General features: G+C 42.0%; 1 protein-coding gene and 1 long non-coding RNA gene across 6 annotated transcripts in view; both read left to right on the forward strand.

Moving 5' to 3' along the window:
• Positions 1-11,781: 11,781 nt before the first annotated feature.
• On the forward strand, positions 11,782-19,671 carry LOC119308601 (hydroxypyruvate reductase-like). 4 transcript variants are annotated; one of them, XM_037584731.1, is made up of 10 exons: positions 11,786-11,974; positions 14,506-14,641; positions 15,330-15,474; positions 15,585-15,712; positions 16,462-16,533; positions 16,620-16,734; positions 16,815-16,918; positions 17,028-17,069; positions 18,426-18,638; positions 19,414-19,671. In XM_037584731.1, the coding sequence occupies exons 1-10, from the start codon at positions 11,862-11,864 to the stop codon at positions 19,480-19,482; spliced, it is 1,137 nt and encodes a 378-aa protein (XP_037440628.1). In that variant the 5' UTR covers positions 11,786-11,861; the 3' UTR covers positions 19,483-19,671. The 4 variants fall into 4 exon arrangements, with proteins under 4 accessions (XP_037440625.1, XP_037440628.1, XP_037440627.1 ...); XM_037584730.1 differs by having other exon boundaries at positions 11,792-11,978; positions 14,508-14,641; XM_037584728.1 differs by lacking the exons at positions 15,330-15,474; positions 15,585-15,712 and having other exon boundaries at positions 11,782-11,978; positions 14,508-14,641; positions 16,462-16,546.
• Positions 19,672-20,828: 1,157 nt separating this feature from the next.
• LOC119308602 overlaps positions 20,829-23,749 on the forward strand; it is a 4,644-nt gene continuing 1,723 nt past the window's right edge. For both annotated transcript variants that reach the window (XR_005150188.1, XR_005150189.1), the window contains exons 1-4: positions 20,829-21,024; positions 21,784-22,166; positions 22,334-22,452; positions 22,542-22,714. This is a non-coding gene — a long non-coding RNA (uncharacterized LOC119308602). The remainder of the gene's footprint in view (positions 21,025-21,783; positions 22,167-22,333; positions 22,453-22,541; positions 22,715-23,749) is intronic.

Genomic DNA, 23,749 nt, shown 5'->3' on the forward strand with positions numbered 1-23,749 from the left:
TATGCAGCAAAAAATTGCAATGAAATAAAACACTAGAACAAAAACTAATTGGATCAATGGAGGAGTCACATACCAAGCAACAATCTCCCAAAGCAGTTTTGTGAATGGAGCTTTGAGCAAGGAGATCAAAAATCGCAGCAAGATGAGCTAGAACTCGTGCTTGAGCTGGATGGGAATTTTTGTTGGGAAGAAGATGGAGTGTGTGGGTGCAGAGATAAGTGGAGGGGGCCACCATGGGCCCATGAGACAGGGGGCGCGCCCAGGGGGTGTGGGCGCGCCCTCCACCCTCATGGCCAGGTGCTTGCCCTCCTGTAGTGTTTTCAGCGCCTAAAATCCTCAAATATTCCATAAAAAATCATACTAAATTTCCAGGGCATTTGGAGCACTTTTATTTTCGGGATATTTTTTATTGCACGGATAAATTAGAAAATAGACAGATAATACTATTTTTGCTTTATTTATTATAAATAACAAAAAGTAAAAAAGGGTACAGAAGGTTGTGCCTTCTAGTTTCATCCATCTCATGATCATCAAAATGAATCCACTAACAAGGTTGATCAAGTCTTGTTAACAAACTCATTCTGAATAACACGAAACCAGAGAAATTTCGAATAACACTAAGTTACCTCAACGGGCATATGAACATCCCCAACAATAAGAATATCATACTTTTTCTTGACAGTAGGAAGAGGAAATTCAAAACCTCCAATAATGACAGTTGGAACTTTTCCAATAGAATTGATGCTATGAACTTGAGATTGTTTCCTCGGAAAGTGTACCGTATGCTCATTACCATTAACATGAAAAGTGACATTGCATTTGTTGCAATCAATAACAGCCCCTGCAGTATTCAAAAAGGGTCTACCAAGGATAATCGACATACTATCATCCTCGGGAATATCAAGAATAACAAAGTCCGTTAAGATAGTGACATTTGCAACCACAATAGGCACATCCTCACAAATACCGACAGGTATGGCAGTTGATTTATCGGCCATTTGCAAAGATATTTCAGTAGGTGTTAACTTATTCAATTCAAGTCTACGATATAAAGAGAGATGCATAACACTAACACCGGCTCCAAGATCACATAAAGCAGTTTTAACATAATTTCTTTTAATGGAGCATGGTATAGTTGGTACCCCCGGATCTCCAAGTTTCTTTGGTATTCCACCCTTAAAAGTGTAATTAGCAAGCATGGTGGAAATTTCAGCTTCCGGTATCTTTCTTTTATTTGTAATGATATCCTTCATATACTTAGCATAAGGATTCACTTTAAGCATATCAGTTAAGCGCATACGTAAGAAGATAGGTCTAATCATTTCAGCAAAGTGCTCAAAATCCTCATCATCCTTTGTCTTGGATGGTTTAGGAGGAAAGGGCATGGGTTTCTGAACCCATGGTTCTCTTTCTTTACCGTACTTCCTAGCAACAAAATCTCTCTTATCATAACATTGATTCTTTGATCGTGGGTTATCAAGATCAACAACAGGTTCAATCTCTACATCATTATTTTTGCTAGGTTGAGCATCAACATGAACATTATCATTAACATTATCACTAGGTTCATGTTCATCACCTGATTGTGTTTCAGCATCAGAAATAGAAATATCATTGGGATTCTCAGGTGTGTCTACAACAGTTTCACTAGAAGCATGCAAAGTCCTATTGTTTTTCTTTTTCTTCTTTTTAGAAGAACTAGGTGCCTCTAAATTATTTCTTTGAGAATCCTGCTCGATTCTCTTAGGGTGGCCTTCAGGATACAAAGGTTCCTAAGTCATTCTACCAGTTCTAGTAGCCACTCTAACAACAAAGTCATATTTATTATTTAATTCATCAAGCAAATCATTTTGAGCTTTAAGTACTTGCTCAGCTTGAGTGGTAACCATAGAAGCATATTTGCTAATGAGTTTAAGTTCACCTTTAACTCTAGCCATATAATCACTCAAGCGTCCTATCTCGAAAGCATTATTCTTTAATTCTCTACCAACATAAGCACTAAAACTTTCTTGTCTAGCCATAAAGTCATCAAATTCATCTAAGCATGGGCTATGAAATTTAGTAGAGGGAATTTCAACTTTATCATATCTATAGAGAGAATTTACCTTTACTACATGTGACGGGTTATCAAGACAATGTGTTTCTTCAACAGGCGGTATATTAAGACCATGTATTTCTTCAATAGGAGGTAAATTCTTAACATCTTCAGCTTTAATACCTTTTTCTTTCATTGATTTCTTTGCCTCTTGCATATCTTCAGGACTGAGAAATAGAACACCTCTCTTCTTCGGAGTGGGTTTAGGAATGGGCTCAGGAGTTGGCTCAATTTGCTCAGGAATTGCCTCAGGAATTGGCTCAGGAAGAGTCCAATTATTTTAATTAGTCAACATATTATTCAATAGTAATTCAGCTTAGTCGACTCTTCTTTCCCTGAAAACACAACCAGCACAACTATCCAAGTAGTCCTTGGAAGCATCGGTTAGTCCATTATAAAAGATATCAAGTATTTCATTTAAGAGGATGATCAGGCAAAGCATTAGGTAATCGGAGAAGCTCCCAAAGCTTGTGGGAGACTCTCTTCTTTGATTTGCACAAAATTATATATTTCCCGCAAGGCAACTTGTTTCTTATGAGCAGGGAAATATATAGCAGAGAAGTAATAAATCATATCCTGGGGACTACGCACACAACCAGGATCAAGAGAATTAAACCAAGTCTTAGCATCACCCTTTAATGAGAATGGAAATATCTTAAGGATATAATAATAGCGAGACTTCTCATCATTAGTAAACAGGGTGGCTATATCATTCAACTTGGTAAGATGTGCCACAACGGTTTCAGATTCAAGGCCATAAAAAGGATCAGATTCAACTAAAGTAATAATTTCAGGATCAACAGAGAATTCATAATCCCCATCAGTAACACAGATAAGTGAAGTAGCTAAAGCAGGGTCAGGTTTCATTCTAGCATTAAGAGATTGCTGCTTCCATTTAGCTAATAACTTCTTAAGATCATATCTATCCTTGCAAGCAAAGATAGCTCTAGCAGCTTCCTCATCCATAACATAACCCTCAGGAACAACAGGTAATTCATAATCAGGGGGAGAACTTTCATCATCACTATCATCAATAATAGCATCTTCAATAATTTCATTCTCTCTAACCCTAGCAAGTTGTTCATCAAGAAATTCACCTAATGGCAAAGTAGTATCACGCACAGAAGTAGTTTCATCATAAGTATCATGCATAGCAGAAGTGGCATCATCAATAACATGCGACATATCAGAATTCATAGCAGTAGCAGGTTTAGGTGTCGCAAGCTTACTAATAATAGAAGGAGAATCTAGTGTAGAGCTAGATGCCAGTTCCTTACCTCCCCTCGTAGTTGAGGGCAAAATCTTAGTTCTTTCATCTTTCAAGTCCTCATAGTGATCAATAGATATAAATCCCAAGTGACTCAAAGAATAGAGCTATGCTCCGCAGCAACGTTGCGCAGAAATTAGTCTTGATAACCCACAAGTGTAGGGGGTCGCAATAGCTTTCGAGGGTAGAATGTCCAACCCAAATTTATTGATTCGACACAAGGGGAGCCAAAGAATATTCTTAAGTATTAGCATTTGAGTTGTCAATTCAACCACACCTGGATAACTTAGTATCTGCAGCAAAGTATTTAGTAGCAAACTAGTATGATAGTAAAGGTAACAATGGCAAAAGTAAAGATAATAGTTTTATAATAGTTGTAACAGTAGCAACGGAAAAGTAAATAAGCGAAGCACAATATGTGAAAATCTCGTAGGCATTGGATCAGTGATGGATGATTATGTCGGATGCGATTCCTCATGTAATAGCTATAACATAGGGTGACACAAAACTAGCTTCAATTCATCAATGTAATGTAGGCATGTATTCTGAATATAGTCATACGTGCTTATGGAAAAGAACTTGCATGGCATCTTTTGTCCTACCCTCCCGTGGCAGTGGGGTCCTAGTGGAAACTAAGGGATATTCAGGCCTCCTTTTAATAGAGAACCGGAACAAAGCATTAGCACATAGTGAATACATGAACTCCTCAAACTATGGTCATCACCGAGAAGTATCCCAATTATTGTCACTTTGGGGTTGTCTGATCATAACACATAATAGGTGACTATAGACTTGCAAGACAGGATCAAGAACTCACATATATTCATGAAAACATAATAGGTTCAGATCTGAAATCATGGCACTGAGGCCCTAGTGACAAGCATTAAGCATAGCAAAGTCATAGCAACATCAATCTCAGAACATAGTGGATACTAGGGATCAAACCCTAACAAAACTAACTTGATTACATGGTAAATCTCATCCAACCCATCACCGTCCAGCAAGCCTACGATGGAATTACTCACGCACAATGGTGAGCATCATGAAATTGGTGATGGAGGATGGTTGATGATGACGACAGCGACAAATCCCCCTCTCCGGAGCCCCGAACGGACTCCAGATCAGCCCTCCCAAGAGAGATTAGGGCTTGGCGGTGGCTCCGTATCGTAAAACGCGATGAAACTTTCTCTATGATTTTTTTCTCCGCGAAACGAAATATATGGAGTTGGAGTTGAGGTCGGTGGAGCATCAGGGGGCCCATGAGACAGGGGGCGCGCCCAGGGGGGAGAGCGCGCCCCCACCCTCGTGGACAGGGTGTGGGCCCCCTGGCCTTGATTCTTTTGCTAGTGTTTTTTATATTTTCCAAAACTCATCTCCGTGGATTTTCAGGTCATTCCGAGAACTTTTGTTTTCTACACAATAAACAACATCATGGCAGTTCTACTGAAAACAACGTCAGTCCGGGTTAGTTTCATTCAAATCATGCAAGTTAGAGTCCAAAACAAGGGCAAAAGTGTTTGGAAAAGTAGATACGTTGGAGACGTATCACCACCAAGTCGCCAAGTCCCATCAAGCCGCCAAGCCCCATCAAGCCTACTGAAGAAAAGGTTGATGATGTTATCATCACTAGGCTTGGTTATACAGCACCAGGCAATCCCACTGTCTTATCAAAGCACAGTGCCAAGGAAGAAATTTCTATTACTGACAAAGGCAAATGGTCAGTCAACTTAGAGAGTTATACCCACTTCAGTGCTCAAGAGATCCACTCTGGGTACTTGAACCGTCTGCACACAAGCTGTGACTTTGAAGCCAACTTAGCCAACTTGATGAAGGAGCGTTTTGAGGTAAATACTATAACCTTCTTCATAAGAATATACTTCCATTAGCCGCAAAGTTTACTGGACATGATAGAATGGAATGTAATGTAGACTTTAAATAGCCTTGTAGATCAAATCCAGTAGCCCCCAAGGACCGGCTTATACTTTCAAGATAAAACCGGGACTTCCAATAGTAATACTTCAACTTCGCACATGTAGCCCCCAAGGGCCGGCTTAATCTGTCAAGATGAGCTGGGACTTTGAATATTAATGATTCAATTTCGCACCTGTAGCCCCCATGAATCGGCTATAGTCACCATAATGTAGCCGGGTCATCATAAAATTGTCTTAAAAAAAGAGCAATGTGCATTAGCCCCCAAGTGCCAAGTGAAATACTTGTATTGTGCTTGGGACTTTTAAATAAGATGATTGTAACCCCACCTATTGTTTATATCCTGCAGGCTGAACTTAATGTCAAAGAATCCCAAGTCGTCGATCTTCAAGAGAACATAAAGTCTCAGCAATTTGAAACCTCCAAAGCCAAGGACGAATTGACCACCGCCTTGGTAGAGATGGTAAAGTTGAAGAAATACTTCAAGGCTGACCAGGCAGGTTGGGAAACAGAGAAATCAGCTCTATTGAAGAGGACCAAGGAAGCAGAAACGACTCTTAAGCTGGTAGCTGAAGAGCTTGCTGGTTTTAAAAATCAAATAAATGCCATGTCTGTTGTGATCTTCGATAAGTAACTTCATCTCAATTTGATGTCCGGCGTGTAATCCTTGATGGTTTGGGTTGCGCCACTGCTTTTAGTTGATCACAAGAGAGTTGTGCGAGTGAGTTTCTTCCTGGTAAGTTTCTGGACAGTAACCTATGAGGTTAACTGGGAGAAATCCAGGAAGATTTTAGGGCTGAGCTTTGATGGTTAGTACTTACTTAGGAGGGTAATGAAGCCCTAAAAATCTCAGCCTCATTTGATCAAGGAAAAATGCACTTCCTGTAGAAACTGCCTTTTTTGTCCAAAACAGAAATGATTTTCTGTAGCAAAAATATTCCAAAAACATATGTAATATTCTTGCTCAGGAAGGTGCTCCAAGGTTCAAAGAATATTTGGGAATTATCTCAGATTTTTATGGGCAAGAAAAATGAGGGTTGCTTTGGAGCATAAGTTGCTGAAGTGAGGTTTTGAAGAGAAAATGAATATTTTTCATTTATGAAAAATATTCCTATGGCCATTTTGGGATTTATCAGAGAAAGAATGATGGTTTTGAGGGAGATGAGTCACTTGGGTGAATATCAAGGGTATGCCCAAGTGTTTAAGTCCATCTGAGTTGATTCAAAAATTCAAATTCAAACCAAATGACAAGAAAATCCAAAAAAAGAGAAGAGGGAAAAAACCATGCTGTCACATTCCGCCAATATTTTTCATATATTCCAAAACAATTCTCCATAAATTTTCAGGTCATTTGGAGTTGTGGAGAATAACTATCTTTGTTGTAGGCTTTTCAGGTTCATCTAGCTGCGGCAATCTCCCTCTTCATGTGAAACCTGCAAAATAGGATAGAATAGGCATTGGAATAGCATCATAAAGTGAAATAATGACCTAAAACATAACAAATAATAGTAGGAAAACATGATGCAAAATGAACGTTTCAAGCTAGGTTTTTGGCGTCCCGTACAAGATTGATGGTACCGATCAGCAGTTCCTTGCCCCGCCTTATATAGGTGGACAAGGTAATGGTTACAATCATTCTAAGTCGGTTATGACGATCTTGTATTTTGAATGTGGATACAACAAGACCTACTAAATCAGGTAGAATATAAAGTGTGTACTCCATGTTGATGATGCACTCCCGTATGGTAGGTATAATCCGTATTATGTGCTTGGGTGCTGTCATTGGGCTAAGTCGTCTCTCCATGGTCATACCAAGGTCCATGGCATCGTCACACACTAAGAGGCGCCAAACACATCCGCACATTGAGGATCTAGATGTAATCATACGACATACATCGTCAAGCTGCAAGTTCACAATTCATCATCAGTTTGTAATATTCAATGGAAAATACATGCATAAGCGACTAATGCAGTTAGATTTTCTTGTCGGTATAAAATGCTATACCAAACGGATCCCCATCTGTACTTAGCAGCCCTACCACATACAGGGTCCAGAAACATCCAAGAGGTGGTGTCTGCTAAACCATCTAGAAAGACCACCCGAGTTCAAAGATACGACAAGTATGGCCGCGCACAGTGCTACACAACCATCACTTCAGCACCTTGCATGCGCACACTCTGTGTTGTCGTAGCCACTTGAAAGGGACATTGAACGACCTATTTCCCTTTTTTGTCCTTCTATATACAGGGACAACAAGCACCGATAAGAGATGCCACTATGGTACATCATCCTGCATTCTCAACTTTTCCGTTCAGAGTGTCGTTGCCTATTAGAAGGCTAGTGGTTGTGGCAAAGTCATGTAGGGTAACCATCATCTCGCCACAGGAAGGTGGAATATGTTTGTCTCATGCCTCCAAGAGGGTTGTGAGGGCAATGTAGTCGACCTTTGGTGGCCCCTCCTACGAAGGTGGTAGGACCTGTAAAAATTACACAAGTTATGGGGTACTAACTTCATACATGCAAACAAAAGTAATTTTGAACAAGTTTGCTTACTATGTCACCATTCTCAATAAACCATGCACTTTGTATGAGGTCGCACACATTCTCAAGCCCATAATACCAAGATGCATTCACCATCCTACAGAACACAATCAACATTATCATCAGATACACGTCAACATTCACATAAGAACAAATACAACAGATGAACTTAATACATATATATCTATGCCAACATAATAACAATGTATGGGAGGAGAATACCTCAACCAACACATGTGAGGCAAGATTCATGAAAAAATATGTTTGAGTTGCGGGGAGGGGGGAGAACTCCACGTGAAACAACCCGAAGGCTCCAACTACTAGACTGGGCACGGTCGGTCAACTAGGTCGTCGCCCTGGACCCAGTGTCCTTGCAAAAGGGCGGAGGCTCCAGTCGGTTGGCAGGAGCTCGGTGATGGCTCCGGTCCCAGAGTTTCTAGGGGATCCTTCGGGTGCTCTCCGCTTGGACCCGGAGACTTTGATCTCGACAAGGTTACCCACCAAGTGTACCCCACGACGACTTAAGGCCAAGGCCAACTAGAAGCCCGGGCCCACGAAGACTAAGGGTCTGGTCAAGATCAACGATAGGGATATGCCACCAGTCAGAGTGAAGGCCAGTCAGGGAACATGCATCAGTGTTCTCTTTAAAAAGGTCCAATACATAGGTGCCCGATATACATGTAAAAACCTTGTCAGGGCTTGTCTCGCATCGTACCAGTTCATGGACATGTAGGAGGCACATGCAGTGGCGGAGCTTGATGAAGATTTGGGGGGGGGGGAGGGCAAAGAAAACAAATTATGCATGAACTGTGAGAAATCTTGAATATCCAAGGCTAACAATTTAGGTACACTTAAGAGTTCTTTTAGTGTAGGGATGCAATTGGCCCCTTTGTCCTCCGTGAAGCTCCGTCACTAGACACATGGCATTACTCGGTAACTCTGGAACTCCAAGACCGCAATGCTCAGGAGGGGTATACATCGATGTCCATCTGGCTAGGCATTTTTCGCTATTGGTGAAAAATCAATTGTGAATGAGAAAAATTAAATTTACAAATACAGTGCAATAAAATGTTTATTAATGTAAAGGCCATGTAAAGTGATAATATTATTCGCGCTAATACAGATAGCAAAGCGTATTTAGCTTTGTGAACAAAATGTACCTTAATAAATACTCCCTCCGTTTCAAAATAGATGACTCAACTTTGTACTAACTTTATATTAAAGTTAGTACAAAGTTGAGTCATCTATTTTGAAACCGGAGGGAGTATAAAAAACTTAAAAGGAGTCGTCTAGTGGGCGCTCAAGCGCCAGGTAGAGTTTGGGAGCGGCCAGTGAAAAAGATAAGTACGTGGTCCGTTGTACACTAAAGGAAGTTGACCATCTAGTTTGCTTTTTAATTTTTGTTTCTTAAAAAAGCCATAACTTTTGAATCAAATATCGAAATTAAGATCCACTTTCACCACTGAAATCCTCGCGATGTGCTCTTCGAAACTAGATCCCGCATGGGTATGTTTTGATAAACTTTTTTTTGTGCAATTTTGTCCCCGTTTTGTGTAACTGACTAGCCGTCGATGTGCAACTACCTGACAGGGATGTGCAACTTTTCTTGTACACCATAGACATGCAGTTTTCCTCTATGGTACCTCCATCCCCAAATTGCCTCCTTCCAGTGAGATGTGCAACTTCGTTTGTTGCCCAGGCCATGCATTTTCACTAGTGGCACCACCCCATACTACTCTCTAAAATTGAAATGTGCAATTTCATCTGCTGCCCCGGTGCCCTGGCCAACTGCCTGATAGTCATCGCGCGTGTGAGCCTCTACAACCGCGTTTGAGGGACTATCCTGTAAGAATGTCCCAACTCCACGGCCACGCATGCGCGACTATGAACACAAGAGTGTGCAACTCCGTGGTCGGACGTGGGCACCTCCCATATCAATTCATGTGTGACTATGCAGACGATATTGTGCAACTGTGTGGCCATGCATATGTGACTATGCCGACGAGAGTGTGCAACTCCGTGGCCGGGCATGAGCACCTCCCATAAAAACTCATGTGTGACTATGTGGACGAGGTTGTGCAACTCCATGGCCATGTATGTGCGACTGTGCCGACGAGAGTGTGCAACTCCGCAGCCATGCGTGAGCACCTCTCACGACAATTTATGTGTGACTATGCGAACGAGATTGTGCAACTCTGTGGCCATGCATGTGTGACTATACCGACGAGAGTGCGCAACTCCGCGGCCGGGCGTGAGCACCTCCCCCGGCAATTCATGTGCGACTATCCGGACGATATTGTGCAACTCTATGGTCATGCATGTGCGACTATGCCGATAAGATTGTGCAACTCTGTGGCCATGCATGTGTGACTATACCGACGAGAGTGTGCAACTCCATGTAGACAACTTTTCTGCACCCTCATGGTCTATGGATGTGCATTTTTTCATCATTCAACAAAACCATGTCAGTGAGATGTGCAACTTTATCTGTTGCCCTGGCCAACTGCCTAGCAGATTTTGTGCAACTACTTCTATTGCCCCTGCCAACTACTTCCAATGACCGTGTCCAACTGAAAACAACTATGTGTGCAACTAGAACTACTATAGATGCCAACCAAAAATGAATCCCGTGTGTGCAACTTTCCAATGACCGTGTCCAACTGAAAACAACTATTTGTGCAACTAGAACTACTATAGATGCCAATCAAAAATGAACCCCGTGTGTGTAACTTTTTAATGATCGTGTCCAACTAAAAACAACTATGTGTGCGACTAGAACTACTATAGATACCAATAAAAAATGATCACCATGTGTGTAACTTCCGAATGACCGAATCTAACTGAGAACAATTATGTGCGTAATATCTAGAAGTAATATAGATGCCAATAAAAAACGATCGCTGTGTGTGCAACTTTCCAATGATCGTATCCAACTGAGAACAAATATGTGCGTAATTAAAACTACTATAGATGCCAACAAAAATGATCATCGTGTGTGTAACTTCCCAATAATCGTGTCCATTCAACCAAAAACAATTATGTGTGCAACTAAAACTACTATAGATGCCAATTTACACACCTTCACATCCCGATGAGTTACGCCTAGGCTATACAAATACTCCCGTGTTCAGAAATGCGTCAACAACAGAAGACAAAAAAAATCCAGTGTAATCTATGAGATGGTAATCAGATCCAATGCTAGACCTACGATTTTGTCATCTCCGAGCATGCAGACGGGAGGGAATCGGCTCAATCAGAGACGGATGGGAAGGAGCTCGGCCAGCCTCGAGCAGAGGAAGGAGAGGGCGGCTGCATCTCGCCGAGGATGATGGGCACCCCCGCCGATGCAGAGGCCGCATCTCGTCGAGGACGGCAGGGAACGACGACGATGGGGCTGGATCCAGTAGGGGAGTGAGCGGCGGACGGTTGGGGAGGCCGTTGTGGTGGACTGGGATGGTGGTGGTGCGGCCTAGCCAACCATCGTCGTCGTGGCGCGACGAGGACCTTGGGGCCGTTGTGGTGGACTGGGATGGTGGTGGTGCGGCCTAGCCAACCATCGTCGTCGTGGCGCGACGAGGACCTCAGGGCAGAGGCACGCAGGGTGGTCCTCCCCTCCGCCGATCCGCCTGTGCAGCGTGGTGGCCGGCTAGTTGAGGGCTTCTGGCGGTCAGCTGGTGGTGGCTCCTAGTGGTCGGCGTTGAGGGGAGAGGCCAGCGAGCCCCCTCCGATCCAGATTCGTGAGGGATAGAGAAAAAGGTTGTCAGTCGGGTGGGCTGCCGCCTGCCGACCAGGTGGCACCTGAAGTGGGACGCAGGAGCGCGATAGAAATCGTGCGGCTCCCAGCCGGCCGCTCGATCTCGTCAAACAGTGCGCGTGCACTTTTAAGATTTTAGGAACTTAAAATTGCAGGTGTCGGATCTCTCGTGTTCAGTTTATTTTCCAACTTTGATGGATCCGCCCCGCAGATAGTGTGACGTCCCCGTCTCCTCCGCCTAACCAAACCCGCCTCTCTGTTGTCTCTTTCGTATATGGCCGGCGCAAGATCGGCGGCAACCAGGCTCACACACTCTTCGCTATTCCTACTGTCTCGCGCCGCCGCAGCGGCAGCGACCCGCCATCCCAATCTCCCCTCCCCCCCCCGAGAGGTACGGCTGACTCCTCCCCTCTATCTATCTACCTTCCGCATACTGCATATTTCTTGGTCTTGACCCCTTATGGTTTCGTGGTGTAAATGTAATAGTACTAGCTTGGGTGCCTCCTGATTTTGCACGGTAGATTCGGCGCTTGATCGGCCGCCTGGTTGCTCGTCAGCGGCCCTTTTGGGGATGTAGGCTCTTTGACGGCCTGACACTATCTGTTCGGGTTTGTTTTGGGAAGTATGGCAAATGAAATGAGGGTGTTGTTGCACAACAATGTAGATAGCTTCTCAATGGATGTTACTCTTAACCTAGTTAATGCCCATCTCCACTTGAAAGTTTCCAGGTTTGCAATTCCATTTGAAATAGCTCAAGTCCTTCCTAACTGAGGATTAGAGGTCGCCTGCTAAAACAAAGCAGAACATTTCTTGGAATAAATCTTATTTTTAGAACTCATTAGAATATGAGAGAGTATTTGGTTTCATTGCCAACTACAGTAGCTCAGACTGACTTTGCTGAGTCTGCCTTTCCTGCACGTTTGGCTGATTGGCTAGGAACGGTTTTTATTTTACGAGATATGTTCGCCGTCAAGAGCGAGCAGAATCAGCTCCCCAGAGCTGACAAGGTTTTTCTTGCCCTCCGATGCTAGCTCGCCCGCAAAATTTTTGTCGTACCAAACACATCTCCTAGCCTGGTAAGGCTATAACAGTTTTTTCTCATCCAAACGTACTCTGAAAGACTGTATTTTTTTACCAAAGTAATGTACCTGTGAAGTTTAAGTTGTTACAAGCATTTGATTGCAGCCCAGTTCTCAAAAGAGTTTGTGATAGGGTTCCAAAGTATACCTATGCCTGGTATTGCAGCCTTGCAGGCAATCGATTGACTTGTGTAGTCTGGGCTATAAACCAATTCCATGGAAGATACTTCATTCAAAATGAGAAACATTTATCTTATGAAACACTTCTGAATTTTTTACCATCAAATATATATATATATATACACAGAATCAGCAATGCTATTTCATGTTAAGAAATATGGTGAAGAAAGAATAACAAAACATGCATAAACCATGAATATTCCAATCGATTCATGTCAGTTTCTTGCCTTCAAAGTATCTATATAAAATCTAAATGCTAAAATTAGTCAGTTCAGATTTTTTGGGAGCTAGTCAGCGCAGACTCATTTGTGTCTTTGTGATCGTAACTTATACCAGCAAGCAACCATTGGTGAAAGTAAGTTTTGAATCTAGATGGAGAGTAGAAGAGTAAGTGAGCAAGTTAAGATATTAGAATCCTGGCAAAGTGAGCATGCCAGAAATTTAGCCTGTCTTAGAGCATCTACAGCCAAGATACGCAAATCTGGGTCCCTATACATCCGCGGTCACGCCTGGACGCGCCCGCGGATGGTGACCGGGCGGGCCTCGAATTTTCCCATTTGCAACCACAAACCCTATATATCTAAAACACCTAATACATGCAAAGACATGCACATCGATCATTTTGGATGTTTTAGTCCGTGTTGGGCCGGCGGGGTTGTGTAAACGCCAAAGAATTGTTCGTAAGATTTCCACTATAGAAACATCCGTGTTGGGCCGGCGTGGTTGGTTTTTTTTTGTTCCACCTCGCCGCCGGAGGAGTGCCGCGACTGGCTTAAATAGCCGCGTCGGGCAAAAGCGTTAAGCTACTCTCTCTTAATAGGGGCTATCAATGCTCGCTTTGTGAAGGAGCTCATATCCTTCACAAGGCGAACATTGATGGCCACTACTAACAATAAGAACGTTTTTTAAGTATGAGAACTTTTTATTCAATCATTCTCATCAAGCTCCTATGGAAAAATCACGAAAAAGCTAGTCGGACAATGTATCGAATACATAGAGGGCAAGGTGCAGTCCGGTGCAAGTGAAATCGGGTAGGTCGGAGGGGATTTGGTGCAATTTTTGCTGGGGTCGGGTTGTCAAGTCTGACGTGGCGGACGCGCCCGGTCAGCCCCATATCCACCCCATATTTGGGCTGGATATGAGGGGGCCGGTCAGCCCGGGCGTTTGAGGGCCGTTTGAAGCGCCCGTCTGGGTCGGGTTTTTTTTTAACCGGGCCGTCCGCCCGGGCGTATGAGGGGGTTTGAGGCGCCCGGCTGTAGATGCTCTTATTGCATTTCACATTTTTCGGTATCTCCTTTGTCCCTCATCAGCCTTCTCTTTGAGTCCTAAATGGCATTTTCTTTTCTTCCCTTTCTCTACTTCCTTGTTGACCTAACTTAGTTGTAGTGTTCATGACTTTACATTCAATGAATATAAGGCAGTATTAGTTATGATGCAGTGTTTGCTGTAATCTTACATAGGAAATTAACTATTTAAACTAGCCATTAGTTACAACTCTTAGGACTATAGTATGTCCATCAGGGAAATATTGCTTTCGTTAGATTTATATAGTTCAGTTGATAGATGGATATAATTTGTATCCTGCAAATTTTCAGCCTCTGACACCACATATTATTTGTTCACATTAGTTTTTTTGTGTGTGTGCTTATTTTGCACTGCAGATTATTCAAAGATGGCTAGTTCAGTTGGAGGCAATGGCTACAGTGATGTTACACGGGTGCTATTCTGTGGCCACTATTGGCCTGCTTCTACTATTTATACGAAGGAGTACTTGCAAAACTATCCATTTATTCAGGTTAGTGATGCATGTGAACTTAGTTGATCGTCCTCTAACTTTAACTGAAATGTAAAACTTTTCAACTCTATAACGCCAATGCCACATAAATCATTAATTTATCTTCTGTTAGCCACCCATACTGCATGGTGAGGCATCTTCAGAACTTCAGATGACTGTTGTTTTAAGTACTATTGGCCGTTGTAGCATGACGCTTGACTTTGAGAGGGCACACATGATAAGAATGGATACAGAGCACATACTTTGCTTTCCATGTTCCGGTAAAAGGACTAACAAGCAATCTGGTCAAATAAGGATCATGCAAGGACCCAACGATGATGTTTTGATAATAACGTATGCCATTTGTCAATGCCTCAGTGATACAGGATACACATTTTTATCTTTTGTTCTTGCTGATATAAAATGTAGATCTCAAGAGTTTGGTATTTCTGAAAGCTTTGCAAATTAGTTTGTACTGGTTCCTGGTTTTCTTGTAACATGTGCTGTTATGTGTACCCACCTTGCTTTCTCATTATTATTTCTCCATTTGGAGTGCTGGGAAAAAAAATCCACAATCCTGATTTTCTTCTTCTGATATCATAGTTGATGATGTGCTTACATTTTAGTCTTGAGAGTGTTTTCTGTCTGCGAAATGTGACTGTATACATGTAGGAACTTATGTCTGACCACATTTTAATGCACTTTTCAGGTTGACGAAGTAGGTCTTGAGCACGTACCCGATGTTATTCAAAACTACCATATATGTGTAGTGAAAAATAAATGTATAGATTCAGATATCATTGCCAAAGCAACTAAGATGAAGATTATTATGCAGTATGGTGTTGGTTTAGAAGGTGATTATAAGCCTGGATTAGTGGATCTGGTGTTGACGTATTATCTTACATTTTGATTGATCCATCGACATAACTAGGTCTTCTTATATGGAGTATGCAATTTTTTATAGGTGTTGACATAAATGCTGCTACAGAACAGAAAATCAAAGTTGCACGGATACCTGGGAGTACTACAGGAAATGCAATTGCTTGCGCAGAAATGGCTATCTATCTAACTCTAGGTGTTCTGCGGAAGCAAGTAAAGTCACATGACTAGCAGTTTTGACCTATTGGAAGTGCTGCTCTCTATATCGTGGAGCTCCTATTGATGAACATTCATCTCATTCTTGTCTCACTACATCCACTCATGTATACAGTACCGAGTTTCTCAGTTCTCATGATAGCACGCCTAATTATGTTGATATTCCTGCACGATCGGTGAAAAATTGATGCAAATATGAAGTAGGCGAGCATATAATATTCTGCGCCACTAGGTCTTTGGTTGTAAAATTACCAGTACTTAAAAAGTGAAGCAAGTGAAGATATAGTATTCTGCAGCACATGAAACATAATGGCTTAAGTACTAAGTTTCAGGTTTGCACTTTGTAGTTGTCATTACATAGGTCTTGAAAATTGAAACGTCATAATGACGCATGGGGATATTGGAAATGACCAGTATTCTAAAACATTCCACCCTGGGATAAAAGGGCCTGCAAGCTGCAGAAATTTGGGAAGAAATACATGATAAGCGTATTAAACATGGTTTCTGTTTCACGTGGATCCTACTTAGTACAATATCGAACAATTTAGGCAATTGGACACTGATTTCGAGCCATGGTTCATCATGTTGCATATATTTGTCAGAATATTCACTCAGTTTTTGTTAAATAAGCTACCTTCTAGCTGCCATCATTTGGAAGATAAGTTTTTTTAGTTTAATAAATATAAGTTAGCTTCTGTTAGTTGTAATGGAATATTCATGTTTTGGACTTTGGCCATAATTTGCAGAAGGAAATGGATACTGCTGTCATTCAGAAGGACTTGGGCCTTCCAGTTGGAGAAACAATATTCGGGAAAACAGTATGCTTTTCGTGTATGAGTTACTTTTTATCTACTTTCCACAAGAAAAATCCCATTTGAGTAGAAATTTGTATTTACTTTGCTAGATACTTATCCTGGGGTTCGGAGCCATTGGCATGGAAATTGCCAAGAGACTAAGACCATTTGGAGTGAAAATTCTTGCTACAAAAAGAAACTGGTCATCATATACAGTGTCTTGTGGTAAGTTGCAGGATCATTCCCTTATGAGTGAATTATTAGATGTTGTGTTATCTTCCTCTCTCAAAATATTGCTATTTCAGATCTTGATGGGCTGGTTGACAAGAAAGGTGGTCCAGAAGATATGTACGAACTCGCTAGAGAAGCTGACATAGTTATAACTTGCATGACGTTAAACAATGAATCAGTTAATTCTTCTCTATGTTTATTTATTTAATAAAAAATTCTGCCAGAAATATCTCTATTCGACTTCAGTTAGGCGGTTACTAAGGCACTAAAGCTATAAATATTTATAGGTTGGGATTGTGGATCACAAGTTCCTGTCAGCTTTGAAAAAGGTATGTGTATTTTTCTCCAATATACTTGTCTGCATCGTAGGAGATTTACATCTTATTTCTTAAATCTTCTTCTGAGATTTATTTACTTTACGGAATAAATAAGCCATCATTCTTGATTCATCCTGTAAGAAGAAAATTTGTATATGAGGAAATGTTAATCTTAGAATAGTGTTGGAGGATCAGATTGTGCTGGTGTATGCATTGGAATAACCATCAGAAAATGGCAAAATGATCCCAGGAGCATATGTTCTTGTTTCAAAGAACACACGTGCTGCTAAAGTTTCAAAAGGAAAAGATATCAAGAATATTCATAGACGTTTGTGGAATGATACTCTATACATATAGTGCTGTGTGTTCCCCGCAAAAAGGGTGTCGTGTGTGTGCACCACTGCGGACCAAGGTTTTTTCCCAGTGGTAACCGACCAGAAATTTCGCTGACCCCCAAGAAACAGCGCTACCGTTTGAATTTTTTGAAAAAAATTGAATTCAAATGCTAAGACTGTCAAATAGGCTCTGTATGCATATCTTATCACAACTCACTGCCTCGTGTGGTGGTGAGGTCCATAACTTACACCCTTGGAGGTCGTCTTGGGGGATTCCCCTATTGTCCCATCAATGTTTGCAGCTTCTTCAGCTGTAAACGGTGCATAGCAAAATAGTGCAGCAGCGAGGGTTCGAACCCGCACCCCACGCGGAGAAAGGCATGTGTAAGCTGACCAGTGGAATAAGTGAGAGTATGTGTGTGTGCCAGGTTAAAATTACATTTTGTGACGCAAAAAATTTAAATTCAGAACTTGTTTGAATAATTTCAGACAGAATAATTCCGAGATCGGAATTCGGTTCTTCCGGCCCATTAAAAAAAGGTATCGAAAAAAAAACCTTGCTGCAGAAACACATGTGACAGGCATAACCGACCCCAACCGGCACAAATTATGGGTTGTTTTAACTATTTAAATTAGGAAGATATCTTGTAACCTGGCCCTTAAGCTAGCAGAAATAAGATAATCCTGCTTTTTATTGTTTGGCTCTATGTAAAGAAGACCCTCTTAGAATATATGAATGAAACAAGAAATAATCAGCCTTATGTTCGAGCCTCTCCTCCATTATCAACCTAGCCATACCGAGCTGGCGATATTATCCATCATGAACTAAGGCTCGTGGCATAGAGTTGATATTTTAGTATTTCTCTCCTTGCAGGCTTGCACACACATAAATGGACATATTTTATGACAAAAACTTAGAGTGCATAATTATTTTGCAATCTACATATAGGATCTGTTTTTGATTTTTGGAAAACTGTGAAATATACGCCTGACAGCAGAACTCCCGTTCTCAATAGCTGCCATGTTCTTGTAGGGATCATATCTCATCAATATTGCCAGAGGACGCCTACTGGACTATACGGCTGTGTTTAATCACCTTGAGTCAGGTCATTTAGGTGGTTTGGGCATTGATGTTGCTTGGACGGAGCCATTCGATCCAGAGGATCCAATTCTGAAATTCCCAAATGTTATTATAACACCACATGTTGCAGGAATCACAGAATACTCTTACAGAACCATGGCAAAGGTTTGCACTTGTTTCTTTGCAATGCACAAAGTTACTTCTCATTTACCAATCATGTATTTGTTGCTAGTAGTTATATCTTGTCTGTTAACTCCTGTAGTTACATTATAATATTTGTGTTAAAAGAACTTTTAGATTCAGAAGCGTCACATTTGTTATTTATTTTTGAGCCAACTACGACATTTTAATATCATTAAGTAGCATCAATTACATTACCCTCCAGAATATGTCTGGTGGATCATCTTTCCAAACAAAACTAGCACTAAAATCATATGAGAACTAGTTAGTTTATGAGCTACCTCATTGGCTTCGTGAGCACACTGTTTAAACATCGCAGTGCCAATTTAGATGACCAGCTTTCCTGGCCACAGGCTTGGTATGAAAAAGCAGTATTCTGTTGGAAGAACTTTCTTTCTCATGACTAAAAGCATCAGTAAACAAGAAGATATATGCTTAAACGAAATTAAATGATATTAGCCACTTAGCAAACCTCCTCTTTCTCTGCTCATAAACTCGTGATTTTCCTTGTGGATTGTTGCTTCCTTTTTTCGATATCCTAGAATTACTTTGAACTGAAGGACACCTCATTCAACCCCTGCTTAGATAGGCGTGTCTTGTGCATTATCATTTCATTCTTAATAAACGAAGTCATCACCATCATAATTAACCGTGTGTATTGTCATTGAAATCCTCGATGTAAAAGAACGAAAGTTCACTGACTTGTGTGACCATTTACCATTTCCTCTCGTACTGAATTTTGCTCTGCCTTTGGGTGCAGGTTGTTGGTGATGTCGCTCTCAAGCTTCATGCAGGAGAGCCATTCACCGAAATAGAATTTGTGAACTAGGCAAACTGAGTAGATGGCGTTATTGTTGATTTAATTTAAGACGTATTACTAGTGAATAGAATTACCAAATAAAGGCAAATGTTATGGACGATTGCATTACTGGAGAATCATAGGAATTCAACCGGTTTATTTGATGTATAAAGCATTGTTGTCTGTCTGATTGCAAACATGTGAAGCGTTAGCAGCAAATTTCTGCATCTCTGTTGCATACAATCAACATTGCTAGAATGCCATGTTTGCTTCAAGGCCACTGAGAACCTGAAACAGTTTTGATGGTGGCCGCTGGGGTTTCGGAGTGAAAATTCTTTTTTTTTTTTAAAGGGAAGTGAAAATTCCTTGGATGGATGGATCCGGCAATGAAGACCCAACACACACACGCGCGCGTTACAGTTGCTATCTCTGAAGCAACACTGTATGCTCTTTGGTGGGTGAATTTAGCAAAGGAGGCAGGACGATGTTCTTTTCCGAAACGCGTAAAAAAATGTTTTTTCCGTAAAGATGTTATATAATCCTGGAGTCCTTTTTAGATTAAATCCAGCCATTGCGTTATTGGATTAGATCGGCAACAGATTACACTCTGACCGAAGAATTCTAGTCAGGAACCCAGGAATTATATCAAAACACATGCATATATCAGTACCAAGAGCTTCTTTTAACACATAGGTGCGCCACCCAATTTGCCTCATGTTGAGTCGAAAGAACTTTGAAACCCTGGAACTGGAAAGAACCACACATGACACATCTGTTTGATCTCCTTCGGGATCTGAACTCCATCACTCCGAATAACTTTGTCATCATTCCATAACTCAACCAAGGACAAGCAATCTGATTGAACTATGATACTTTGAACACCTCATTTGATTGTTGCCTCAACTCCGTCCCGGCACGCAAAGAAGCTTGGCGGGCTTAACATCATCGACTGTTTAGTCGCTTGTTGGCTTCATGGATAAGGAGCTTTAGTTTTCGTGGATCATGGCTGGTCGGCGAGTTTGCTGCGGACACGAGGAAGGCGTGTGGTCCGGCGTTGGCGATCATTTAGACTTGATTAAAATAGGGTTTAGTTGAAATATGTCGAAACGGGCGCGGTTTTATGTAAAAATTATCTAAGTTCGAATGAAAATCGTTCGATGTGTTAAATTTGCATCAAGTTTGTATATTTTTATTAAATTTGTCTTTCAACTCGCACATCAGTATCTGCGGACTGGTCCTCACCGGTTCATGGACGGATACGGTGTCCGATGTGGGGGTCAACATTGGAGATGCCCTAAGATCCAAACACCCCCTAATTCTGACGAGATGGCCCCACCTGCCAAAGACAGGCAGGACTCGTCTCTTTTGCCTTCTTTCTTCGCTACCAAGTTTCGCATTCCCCTCGGCGGCTCGGCCCGCCGCTCTGACTAGCCGGCGGCGCCGCAGAGACACCTCCAGCAGATGCCACCGCAGAGACACCTCCAGCAGGCGCCGCTTGGACACGGTGAACTCATCCTCCTCACGGTTCGCCGCTGCACTCTCCGACCAGGCCCTCACGCCCAGGGCGTCAGGGTATGTACGCCAACCCCACTCGCACACCCCTCTATCGGACCACCTTTGTTTCTGCTCACGCGTTCGGCGATTTTATTTGATTTGGCGCGGGAAACTGCGATGTGGTGCTCGTATTCTGCTGGGGTGCTAGCTCTCATATGTGTAACAGTGCAAAATTTGATGTAACTTGGAGAATCGCTTGGGGGTCAATAGGCCAATCTGAGAAAGACGTCTCCACTGAGCTGGAACTGACAACCTTTTGGATTTGGTGTCATTGATGCATCTCGTTACTCCATCCTTATTAGGTAATTGCATTGGAAGCACCTACATTTATTGTCAAATTGAGAACTGGAAGCACCAAATCCAAAAGGTTGTTAGTTGACATCAAGTTTACAGAAGGTTAAAAATGTCGTGTTGTGCATGGTAGAGGTAATGGATTCATTCGTTGTTCGATGGGCCTATCCATGCCCCTGTTTGCACCATATGGACCTATCAATCGCTTCATCATCCATTTTCTGTTTCTGATTTAATTGACATCAAATTGTTTTGCTTATCAACAGGGATTTATTGATTGTTCCTTTGAAATGTGTGTGGGGAGAGTCTCGTATAGCCCATGTGTTTTAATCGCATTTTATGGCCTCTTGTCAGCTTTTTTAACAGAAAGCAAACCGAGTTTATCTTAAAATCAACTTGGCCATATCACGCTTATAATGTGGTTAGTCCTCATCCCCTAGAGATAAATTGTTGGTCTAATTATCCAGCATTCTTGTTCCACTTCAGGTGCAAGGAGGAGCATGTGGCTGACCCTGCATCTGCACAGACGCTGCAAGAACAGGATGTCTTGCGCTTAAAGGAGTTGCTCGAACTACAATATCGATTGAATCATACGAGCAATTGTCCATCACTGCCACTTCCTCGCCCTCTCCGCTGGACACCATTGAGATCTCACCATGATCATGGCGCTGCCTTTCCTCGTCATTCATTTGGGCTCTGCAAGAGCTTGATTGGATCATTGGGATTCACATTTCACACAATTGAAACATCTTCGAGATCATAGAGGATATTTGTGCTCATATCCTCATTTGAGTGGACCATTTCAAAACTTAGATGAAGCTTACAGTGGTAATAATTGCTATCGTCTTGACCAATTGAGATCCAACAATGTAAGTTTTTCAAGTTCTCTAGATTTCCGTTCATCCATTTCTCCTGTTTTCTGTGCACACTTGCAATTGATTATATATATATATATATATATATATATATATATATATATATATATATATATATATATATATAAGCAGTTAAGCAGGCACATGCTTCTATGATGTAGGCCACAAAAGATAATCAAATGAAGCAGTTAAAAGGCGAATGGCTCTAAATCTATATTTAGATGTTTATTGCAGTTTGAAGCTGAGATTTCTGTACCTGGTATTGGCATGTTCTTCTGCGGTACGGTTTCATACTGTTTCTATGTTTTTTCTATTTCTAAGTTTTTCATTTATGTTTTCTGACGAAAAAGGCCTTACTCTGGTTACCAGTTTACCGGTAAGCTGTAGTTCCAACCCCAACAAGGCTAGAGAAGCGAGGATTGCAGAGTTGTGTCCTGCTTCCTCGGGTTGAGAAGCTGGAGATGGTGGCTCAGGACGCAGCCAACTCGACTTGTACTCTGCTGTCACCTTCCCTGATCAAGTGCTCATCCCTAGGGCGTAGGGTATGCATACTTTCTCGACATGCTCATCCTCTAATTTGATCGGTACTCTCTTTGGGCCTCCTGTTTGAGCTCTCTCTCTTGCTTGTAGACCGGGTAGAATAGGGGCAGATTTTGAGGTATGCTGCTCATATTGTGCTAGAGTGCTACTTATTGTCTGATTATACCTTCTAGGACGATGGAAATCTTGGTGTAATTTGGCACATGCCGTGTTGTAGGTAGGCTACTCTGGCATGTAATGGTAGGGGGTCTGAAACTTTCAAAATTGAACTCCCTACTTGAAGGACAGGAGTGAGTAGTTTCAGTTTTTCCAAAGTTCCCTTTGATGAAAGTTCATCACCATTTTAGTAGGAACATCCAGCTGAAAGCACAATTTGAGAGTTTAAACATACTATTGAATACCGGGTAAGGTCTGGAGGGGTGTTCACTGCGTGAGAAATCATCACATACCGTGAAATAGATGTTCATATATTTGTGTTATACATATGAATGATATGAGTTAATAACCGTGTACTGCTCAACATTAGTAAAATCTGTATGGCACAGCCATGCTCTCTATATTCTGAACCTCGAACCTGGCTAAAACCAAGCGTCCTGGGAGCTAACTTCGTTCTGTTGTGTTGTGCCAATGCCCACATGAAAGCTGTTGTTATTTTACCATGGGGTTTTAGTTGAGGGTGTTTGTTCGCCTGTTTGGCTGCGTGTGGGCTGGTCATTGTGGGGTCTCTGCTGTGGTCGTGTCTGGGTGTGTCCTTATGGGTCTACTACGTGTGCATCCAGTGCTGGCATTACGGTCCTTCTCTGGCCCAGCTGTTGACGGTGTGTGTGGGTAGGGAGTTTCTTGGTTGCTTCGATTTGAGGCGGTGGAGTAGTGGCCATTGGGGCGTTCATCTCACATCGGCCTCTTCGATTGGTGCTTGTGGGGTGTTTACTGCTGCTGTGTGTGCAGGTTTGTTGCCACAGCCTGCCACGCTGGAGGCGCTTGTTGAGGAGGTGAATGGTGCGGAGTAGCCTCCGAAGTTAGAGGAGCAAAAGCAC

Source organism: Triticum dicoccoides, chromosome 5B (genome assembly GCF_002162155.2).
Source record: "Triticum dicoccoides isolate Atlit2015 ecotype Zavitan chromosome 5B, WEW_v2.0, whole genome shotgun sequence".
In the NCBI taxonomy this organism is placed as follows: domain Eukaryota; kingdom Viridiplantae; phylum Streptophyta; class Magnoliopsida; order Poales; family Poaceae; genus Triticum; species Triticum dicoccoides.

Bases quoted from the DNA above. Each gene is read 5' to 3' on its own strand.
- LOC119308601 (XM_037584731.1), top strand. From the start codon at position 11,862: ATGGCCGGCGCAAGATCGGCGGCAACCAGGCTCACACACTCTTCGCTA. The intron at 16,534-16,619 runs GTATGCTTTTCG...TTACTTTGCTAG, and splicing joins AAACAATATTCGGGAAAACA to ATACTTATCCTGGGGTTCGG. The intron at 17,070-18,425 runs GTATGTGTATTT...ATGTTCTTGTAG, and splicing joins TCCTGTCAGCTTTGAAAAAG to GGATCATATCTCATCAATAT.